This window comes from Hevea brasiliensis, chromosome 15 (assembly GCF_030052815.1).
Source record: "Hevea brasiliensis isolate MT/VB/25A 57/8 chromosome 15, ASM3005281v1, whole genome shotgun sequence".
Lineage (NCBI taxonomy): Eukaryota > Viridiplantae > Streptophyta > Magnoliopsida > Malpighiales > Euphorbiaceae > Hevea > Hevea brasiliensis.
The window spans coordinates 68934099-68944862 of record NC_079507.1 but is presented as its reverse complement, the minus strand read 5'-3'; the positions used below and the strand labels follow the sequence as shown (position 1 = coordinate 68944862).

At 32.7% G+C, this 10764-nt stretch overlaps 1 protein-coding gene across 1 annotated transcript; it reads right to left on the bottom strand.

Annotated features, from left to right (window-relative positions):
* Positions 1-7172: 7172 nt before the first annotated feature.
* On the bottom strand, positions 7173-8345 carry LOC110657010 (nuclear transcription factor Y subunit B-2). The gene has a single exon (XM_021814045.2). It carries the CDS (start codon positions 8046-8048, stop codon positions 7488-7490), a length of 561 nt encoding a protein of 186 aa, XP_021669737.1. The 5' UTR covers positions 8049-8345; the 3' UTR covers positions 7173-7487.
* Between the last annotated feature and the right edge of the window lie 2419 nt (positions 8346-10764).

Genomic DNA, 10764 nt, shown 5'->3' with positions numbered 1-10764 from the left:
TTACAGTGAATAGAATTGTTGCCAATGGGAAAAGTTGAGACTGAAGTTTGGAAAGCTATGGGCAGTATATGTGATTATATTAAGGAGAATGAACATGTGAAGTATCTTGTTTAGAATTAAGACATGACACACATTTTCCATAGCCGTGTTAGTTCAGATGGAACTTATAGTTTCTGGGGCTCATATCCATCCAGGATAAGCAAGTTCCTACTAAGGCTGGTAGGGAATGATAATGTTCTGATAGTTAAATTGGAAAAAGGGGATACAAGAAAAATTTTCTATGGTTAATTACAAGTGTTACATAAGGTGAAGAATGTGCTGGTAGGAGTAAATCGTAAGGTTAGAATTCCCGGAGTAATAGAACTAGTGATCAAGATAAGACTAAGAAATAAAATGAAAGTTAAAGTTGATGATGAGATGGATATCCTTGAAGGAAAAGGTGTAAGGGTGAAATAGGATTAAGATTAAGGAATAAGTGCAGCAGGTTGAAAAAATATCAACAATAGTAGAAATAGGAAAAGGAAGTGGATAAGATCCAAAGAATAGGAAGAAAGCTCGGTAAAGCTAGTTATAATGATGAGGATAAAGAGGAATAGGTATGCTAGGAACACACTATGAGATGTTTAAAATAAGTTATTATAAGATGATAGATTAAAGGAGTAGTAGAGCCTCGATCTGAGTGCTAATGTGTCAGAAGTAGGCCACATACTAAGAAGCTAAAGGAAGAAGTCTAGATATTTTCATTCCAGAGAAGGAGTGAGAATTGATAAAGTCGCATGGATTGAGTTGTCAGGGAATATAAACACTTTTGTTACCTAGAAGGAGAGACCCAGTTTACTTTCCAATGTTGATAAATGATACACTTGGCCCTTGGAAGAGACTCTACCTGACTAGTTACATAAGATAGATAGAGGTTGGTCTAAGTACCTTAGTAATGACACAAAAGAGATTAAAAATTTGAAGTATCATGGGAGTGAGAAGATTTATAGGTATTAACCACTGAGGTCATAAGAAGAGTGAAGATCTCGAACAAGATGCCTAGATTAGGTGCTACAGGAAAGCTACTCATAGGATACCATGGAATAAGGAACATAAGTTATGTCATTGGGGAAACAGAGATTATTGAAACAAAGGAATGAGGACTGAAGTCACCAAGAGACACGTTGGGGCGTAATAAAAGTGAGGTAAGCACCAAAGTTTATTGAAGTAATGAGACATTAAGTCAAGAACAGTGAGGTATAGCGAATACTTGAAACGTCAGAAAAATGGTCAATGAATAGTTACAAGATAAAAGCCCTCTAGAAAGAGATGATGACAAATAGGACACTATAGTAGAATCAGAGAGCGGTAGAATGTCATATATAATATACGAAGAGTTTGAAGAATAAATGTTTTACCAATCTCTGCGTAGCTGGAGAAGTAATGATTGCACTTGTTCTAATAATCTTCTTTTCCTTATTTCTTTATTTATTCGAAAATTCGAGGACGAATTTTTCTTAAGGGGGGAAGAATGTAACAATTAGAAAAAAAAAAAAAAAAAGATGGGACTTTGGCGTGTGACAGTGGATTTCCACTGTCACTGCCAGCTTTTTATTAAAAAAAAAAAAAAGTTCAAAAATCGGGAGGAGGACCCCCCCCCCAAATTTCTCTTCTCTCCTCTCCTCCCCCCTCTTCTTCTTCTTTCCTTCTCCGGTGACCGGCCGGCGACCTCCCAAGCGGCTCCCCACCCAGCCGGCGACCCTCCAGCGACGGCTAGAACCACCAGAAACGGCGGCAAGAGAGGGAGAAGAGAGAGAAAACGCGCGCACAGTGGGCAGCGACTTTTCGGGGTGATTCCAGCTTCATCCGATGTCTGATCGAGGCGATTCAGGTGGCGTTTGAAAGCTTGTTCTGAGAGCTTTCTTTTGATACCAATTTTGCAGCAAATGGAGGTCGGATGATTGAGATATGAAGGAGAGAAGTTTTGGATTTTTCAAGCTTTTTCTTCAGATCTAGGACGATCCGACCGTTGGATCGACGATCCGAGACCACATATGGACTGAGGAAGAGGAGAGGAACATGATGGTATGATCAGATTTGGCAAATGTCGCCGGCGACCGGCGGCCGACCATCGTGCGCGGTGGTTCCAGCGGTGGCTCCGGTGGGCTTTGGAGATTATTCAACTTCCAGATGCTTCCTCATAAATTTTTGGAATTTTTGAGATACAGATAAACTTCGGGTAAGATTATTTTCATTATTTCTCTGTCTGTGGAGCATAAATACAGTATTTCTTAAATAGGAAAAATTGGAGAAAAATTCTAAGAAAAATATATGATGAAAGTAAAATTATTTGGAGATATTCTATGGTGTTTATTAAATTTTTGAGTGATTGTAGAATATTTTTGAAAAATATAGATGGAATTTAGTTAGATTTTTAATATATGGGCATATAAGATTATTTGAAATTAAGATATTTAAATTTTATATGATTGGTTGAAGCTTGAGGATAGAGGTTTAAATATGTGAATATTGAATGGGGTTGAATTAAGAATATGTTAGCTATTGAAAACTTATGAAATTGAGTAATATTCTTAAATAAAATATTCATGGGCGATTAGAAAATTATAATTCATTTTGCAATAGCCTTATAATATTATTAAGGACCGCGGGGCAAAATTTTAGAATTTTTAGAGCTTGTTTGAGTAGATTTTTACAAAATGTCAATTATAGGGACTAAAACGTAATTTTTAAGGTGTTGAGTATTGCTTGGTTTGGAGGGCCCAGGAGGGGCCATATAATGATAATGAGATATGAGTTGAATTTATAAGTGTTATTTGAGCCTTTTTACAGGTTGGGTAGGTCCCAGGTATAGGGAAAACTCTGCCGGATTTTTGGCATGAATTAGGCTGTTTATTGTCTCTTTAGAGTTTTATCTTAACTTAGTATTAATAAATTTATAATTTAATTATTAAGTGATCGAGGTCAGCTATTTTTCTGCATCCAACAGACACAATAGTCATCGGTGTACTGTGAGTAAAATATTAATTTTAATTGTAATTTCGATATTATTATATGTTTAAGCATGCCCATGCATCACTTATATGTATGTATCTATGTAGTTAAACTCTAGGCACGTTTTATGTTGCATTCATAACTGTTAAAGTGCCATGGATGTTGTTGTGGTAATTTGGAGCAGTGTGCGTGCGTTGGCGTGCGTGTGATGTGGTGTTGCCAATGGATAGGACGGGTAGGCACTGCTTGAGATCTTCACTGGGACCTGGTCCTTCGGGGTAGACACGGCTTGAGTGCTTCTCTGGGACCCCGATTTGGTTTATTAAGCGAAAGTCCAGCTTGAGATCTTCGCTGGCACAGGTTGGATTTAAGAGAGCTGTATAGGGGATCAGCTCCCATATATTATGATTGATATTTCTGGGTGTGTGAGTGCTCCAAACTACCTTTTTGATGTTATGATGTGAAATTATTGCTGGTGTTGCATTTCACTCTACAGGGTGCATTAGTTTTAGATAGTTATAGAGATTATGGTTAAAATTGATATTTTACTCTTTGAGTCGAACGCTCACTCCTGTTCACCATATTTTTCCAGGCTATAGGAGGAGGCATTTTTCAGAATAACCTGTCCCTTTCCTCTCAGGTTATGAAAAGATTACTTAATTGTATTATTATTCCCCAAATTTGTAATTTAGGACTCCGCATGTACTAGTAGTAGTATTAATCCTGTCAGGGACTGTGTGAATTTAAGATTTTGTATTAATAAATGAAAATTTTTTTATGAGTTTTAAATAGTTTGTAAATGATGTAACAGGGTTGAGCTGGGCTCTCCTAATTTCAGTTTCTGATAATTACTGGATTAAGTTGGTCCGAAATGAAATTATAACAGTTTGATTTAAATTATTTTATATGCATATTGGGCCTAAATTGTGGGCCTGGTTATGGATTTGAGAACAGTAAGACTTACTACTGGCCTTGGGAGCTTTATGCCGGCTCAGGTCCTAGTGCCGGTCCGGCCTATAGGTTGGGTCGTGACATTCAAATTATAAATCAAGGAAAGAAGCTTTATGCTGAAGAGGAACAAGAAGAATAATTTGAAGAGCAACTTAAAGATGACAATGAAAAGTATGAGATTGAAGGTTCTAAAGATTCAAGTCTTAAAAATTCACATGTTGAAGAACCTATTCCAGAGCAAGAAGTTGATAAAAATGCACAAGTAAAACTTGGGATAAATTTCAATAATTATCCCTGAACTTATATGGTTATAACATTACAGTCTTTAAACTTTAAAATGTAATATAAAACCCTCTAAACTTTCAAATTTTGCACAGTAAAATCTCTCTAACTTTCAATTACTGATTTTTCAGTTAAAAACTGATGTGAACAGCTCCCACATGGCTCTTAATTAATATTTCTCTCTCCTCTCTTATTCAAATTGTAAAATTATTCTCTCTGCACCTGAAAAATTATTCTGTTTACAATGAGAAAAATGATTTAATTTACACATAACTTGAGAGAGAAAAAAGAAATATTAATTAAGCTCTACGCTAAAACTGTTCAGGTCAGCGTCTAACTGAAAAACTGACAATTAGAGGTTAGAGAGATTTTACTATGCAAAATTTGAAAGTTGAAGGGGTTTTATGTTATATTTTTAAGTTAAAGGACTATAATATTATATTAGATAAGTTTAGGGATGGTTATCAAAATTTATCCGAAATTTGAGGAGGATAAACTGCAGAACAAAGAAGATCTCTCTATGGAAATTTCAATGGAGATTAAAGAAAATCAAGTTATTCCTAATCATTTGAAGAACCTTTCAACTGTTAATAAGATTGATTTTATTTGTCCATATCCTTTTAGACATGTAAAGGAAAGAATAAAGTGCTTGATTTCAAGCTTGTTGCTACTATACAAGAATGAAGAGTTTATTGTTCTCTTAATACAGTTTTTGATTCTCTCACACTCAAAACTCGAGGATGATTTTTTTTTTCTAACCAAGGGAGAATAAAGATATATTCCTAATACAATTTAAGAATTATATTCCATGTAAAATTAGGAAATTTAAGAGTTTTATTCTTTAGAATTTTATTTTTATTAGGTCTATTATTTAGAATTTTATTATTTTCTAATTTATTTTGATTTAATTTCGTATTTATAATTAGGAATAAATTAGTGTTTTAAAATTCTAATATGATTAAGATTCTTAATTTTATAAATAACATTTAGAATTTTGATTATTATTAAATAAGCTTGATTATAGCAATTTTACAAGATCAATAATATTTAGAGAATTAACTCTCTTCAATGATTGGTCCTTCGTTCCACTTTTTTTTTTCATGATTTTTTTCCCTCTGTAGTACATCACATATATGGGTTCTATTTGAATGTGAGAGAACGAGGCACTGTAGCAAGTGCTTCTTGGAATTTCAAATCAGTCTCTTCCTTCCAATTGAAGCATATGACAATTGCATGTTGCTTTTTTTTTTTATATTTTTTTCTTTATTTAATGCTTAATGCTTTTGCTTCTCACTTGGTGATGATATTTTGCTTCAGGGCAGGGCTTTGTTATCCAATTTTCATCATATCAGTTTTTACATAGATTTCAATTTCTTTGATAGTTACAGTCTTTTTAACTTGTCTGTAGACATCAACTAGGAAAACTGTTTTCGCTACTGAGAAAATGAGAAGTGAGGTACGTTGTTCCACCCAAGTTATGATGATGTCCCCCACAAATTTTTCTCTTAATTCAACACCACATTAAAAACCTGCTATGTGTGTGCCCTGCTGTGGTTGACTTATTATTCTTTTATTGGATTTATCTTACCTTTTTTTTTTAAATAGATAAATGTATACATATAATTCAATAATATAATATATTCTTTGATAAAATTATAAGGCATATTAATTCGTGCAAGTTATACACACGATTATTCACAATTGACGTGAGATTCTAAAGAATCAACTATTCCCTACAGAATACTACATCACGACATCAATAATTTACTGTTTAAATTGACGGACTACATAGTAATACGAATATCTTTTTTTTTTACTGTACAAAACGGATGAATCATGATTCCACTTCTCTCTCTCTCTCATTCATTCTGGTCCCTTCCATTTTGTTCTTCATATTTCTTCTCCATCCTTCCAATTGTCAATCCTGTTATTGCCATTACATCTCCTCCATTTCACAAGACATTGAGACGTTATCGGCAAGTGGATATACTTTCTTTTTTTCTTTTTTTTTTTCTATGAATTCACTAATGGACTTGAGTAGGTGTACAAACTAGTGTTTTGTCTCTAACTCCCTTAAGGGGATTTACTTATTGCCAAGAGGATCGTGGAAGCCCTATGTAAAATTTGTAGCATGAAGTTTTGTGTTTTTTGGTGTTACTGGAGAGAACTACAACTTTATCAGAGAAGGAGAGATTTCATTAGTCAATAGCATACATTATCCTTTTCCTGATAAAAAAAAAAAAACTGCAAATTTTATTTTCAAACAATTAATTAATTGAATTAAAGTTTGTTACTTTATCATTTAAAAAATTAATTGAATACCATTTAATTAAAATTTAGTTATTCTATTTTAATAGTATAAAAAGATAATAAATAGACTCGTTTTAGAACCTTTAAAATAATATTTAATATTTTAATTATAGTAAAAAAATAATTTTTTTTTAATTTATGATGTTTGATAACATATTATTTATATTAATTTTTAAAAGTTAAGAGAATATTTTTACTATTTTTATATTTAATAATTATTTTTATTAAATATTTTTATTTTAAATTAATATGTAAATAATTAATAATTAGCAGTCAATAAAAGTAATAAAAAGAGTCTGAAATAATTATATTTAAACTCTGTTTATTTCACAGAAAATAATTTATATATGAAAAATATTTTATGTGAAAATTTTTTTCTAAAAAAGCATTTTCCGTTACTTGATTGTAATACTAAATTGATGATATATATTTATTTTATATATGTATAAATGTATTCATATTTTAATAAAATAAAATGAAAATAACTCATTTTTTTAAGAAATGAAAATGATTTAATTTTCTTTTTGATCAGGAAAATATTTTCTATTGATCAATTTTTTTAACCACCCCAAATAACAAAAAATACAAAAAAATATTTTTCAAGAAAATATTTTATGTGAAACAAATAAAACTTTAGCTAATATAAAATAATATAGCCAATCAAATAATTGAACTTGTACAAATTATAATTATGCTGAAATTACAGAAAAAAGAATTAATTAACCTCTCTAAACATTAATATAGTTACAAACCCCATAGTCACATAATGCATTAAGGCATTCCACTCCAACAAAATTAAACATGGCAAAACTATAATATCATCACCATCCACCGTCAATCATTCTCATCAAGAACAAGCATCAAGCAACACGCAGATGAAACCCCAATGATGTCATCATTCATCAGCATTAACTAGGCCAATCATTTATCACCTCCAGGTCCATCAATTTAAGCTAATTGGGCCTACCCAAAGTAGTACCTGGACCACTATAGCTCGGCCCAGTACCTTTCCCTAAACCAACTCCACCTACCTGATTATAAAACCCACCAACGGTCCCGTACACGTGGCTCTGATACCCAACAGCATAACCCTCGACAGCAAACCCACCGCCATTACCGGGAGCGTCCTTATCACGCGCAACTGCAGTCTTCTCCCCTTCCATTTCTCTAAACCTCTGCAAGTAAACCTTCAAAGGCTCGACGTAGTCTTCAAAGCCCAAAGTGGTCATAGCCCAGAGGAGATCATCGCCGTTGATGGTCTTCCTCTTCTCTCTCTGACACTTATCGGAAGCTTCACCTGTAATGAAGCTTATGAATTCAGAGACGCATTCCTGAACGGTCTCTTTAGCATCTTTGGAGATTTTAGCGTTTGCAGGGAGTGCCTTTTTCATGATCCTGCTAACGTTGGCTATGGGCAAGAAACGGTCTTGTTCTCTTGGGGAAGAAAGTTCGTTAGCGTTGGAGGTGCTTGATGGGTTATGGGGTCCTCCAGAATCATTGTCTGAGTCTGCCATGGTGATATGATGATAGTAATAATAATCAATGAGAACTTGCAGTTGCAGTAGAAGACTAGTACTCCGATTCCCTTGTTTTATCTTAGCAGGCGATCGAAGAGCAGGGTCATGAACATTTGCTCCGTGAAGCGACGTAGAGGTAGAGGGAGAGTTGAGGGTATTAAAAGGCTAAGCCGCAGCTTAAGGTGTTGTTTATGGTGTTGAAGAGACACAGATTTGAGAGCTTGGAATTCATGGAAATTTAGAAAAGACTAAAGAGAAAGGAGGCATTGAGTTGGGTCCGTCGGATGGGAGGAGTGGGGTTTAATAAGAGCTACGGTTGCTGAAACGTGGCTCGTTATGGACCGTTGTTTGTCGATAACCTTTTTGTATCTCGCATGTGCTCCCCATCCTTTTCCCTCGCCTTGTACTAGTGGTTTTTTTGTATTATTATTAAAATAATAAGCCTTTTTGACGGTACAATTTTAATTTAAAGTTTTTCTTTAATTATAAAACAGATAATATTAATTAGTGAAAATTAATATATATATATATATATATATATATATATATATGATGACAATTTTTTTACAAAGTACACCTAAGAATGATGTAAGAGAGTAACTAAAAGGGTGAATGTCAATTTTATTTTATTTAGAAAAATAAATAAATGTGATTATGAGAGAGAATTGTGCATCTTTCTTAGTCACTGCATGATAATTTTTTTATGATAAGATTTTTTTTAATAGAAAAAATTAGTATATAAATAGATTAATTACACACCCAATAAAGAATTTAGTTTTTCACAATTGCATATATTTAATAAAATTTTATTATATTTATGTCAAATGATAATATATAATTTAACTTTACGTGTTATAAAAATTAAATATTGATCAATTTGAAAAATTAACTGGAATGATAAAACATATATGCTCCGTTTGGAAGAAATTATTTATAAAAAATTAATTAAATTTTTATATAACTTAAATTTATTTAATAAAAAAAATATTAATTAAATTAAATTTTGTAAAATTTTAGATTTTCAACAGGAATAAATTAGAGAGTGAAACATGGATGCCGTAGAAGCTGAATAAAGAATTGTGCATGATTACATGCCCTCCCTTGCATGCAAAACAAAGCCCTATGGCCAACTTGGGATAGCCAAAAATCAGCCATATTTAATAGTATTTAGGGTTTTCATTAAATGGGTGAATAAATCTAGCTAGAACTCAACAATCAATGGATCGCCGACCTTTCATTGTGTTCCTTAGGATTGTCCCTTTCCATAAAGTCAGCTAATATTATATATATATATATATATGCCCAAATTTTTTACAAATTAATATCATGACCAATTGTTTGCTAATATCACAATTTATCATAATTTAATATTTCATTTTCTTAATATTAAAAATTTTATAGTCTAATTGATTAACAATTAAGTTTAATTATATTTTATTTTATTAAAGGGTTTGCATCGTCTGTATGTATTCTCTATAAAATGAAAATGATTAATTTTAATATGAGACTAAGTTGCAATTAATATAAAATAAATTATTTATTTTTGATAAAATGAGATTAAAAGAAAATTTTCCCATGTATATGTGTATAATAAATTGTTAGATTTCACATTCATATATACAATTAAACTAGTTTAAGACAAACTTTATGTTCACATCTAAGAATAAATTAAGGACTGATGATTAAATAAAATATTGACAAATGGACAATTAAAGCGTTGATTACTAAACAATTATTAGACTTGATTAGGCTCTACTAAATATTATTATCAGCTAAACACAAGTTGCCACCTAGTCTTCAATTGTTTATGAGATTTTGATGACTAAAGAAACCCCAAGTGCTCCACTACTGAAGTGGAGCATTTATCTTAATGCAAGGATTTTGACATTTTTAATTTTATTTATTTAGTTTCACAACTCACTCAAATATGTATCACCGAGTTAAAGTTGAGTTAATGATTAATTTTGTAAATGGGCTTTTTTCAATTGAAGAAAGCAGACCAGCTTTCTGTAAATGTGTAACTTAAAAATTAAGTTAAACCTTTCCACATAATGCGTGGATGACACGGAAGTGGAAATGTTCAACCATGAAAAGGACAGTCCATTAATTGAAAATTTTGAACTCTCCATTCATAAATTTCTACATCTTGGTTGGGGCCTCTTTATTTCAGTGACGCCCATTTGGTACTTGCAATGCAGTGTGCTGTTTAGGGTCCCCAGCCATGACGTGACGGATTCTATGAGCTTGTGAACAACTTCAAGAAACTAATTGACCAGGATTTAACAAGAAAGGATTCATGCCAAATTCGCTGCAATGCATTTGGAATTTAGCCTAAACTGTGGGAGGCTAAAAGACAACTCCATCTAGACTTCGAGGGCAAGCCCCACACCATAGCAGCAGTAGTGGTGCATCATTAGGTCAATTGGCACCACTACTCACTGATGCCCAGGCTGGCAAGCGAACTTTAAACCCGTCTCTTCATTTATGTGAGTCGACAAATGGGGGAATGATAGTTGGGCATTTTTCATGTTGGATTGGCCTTTTATGCATGGCTTATTATTTGATTTAACACCCTTTCTCTTTTCCAGTGAACCAAACAGAGCCTCCATATTTTGCAGTCCAAAGCTCGACAAAAACATGATGTTGGTTGTCAATAGCTATTAGGTTAGGCATCCATCTGCAAGCTTCCATATTCTTCCTTAGATAGTTAGTA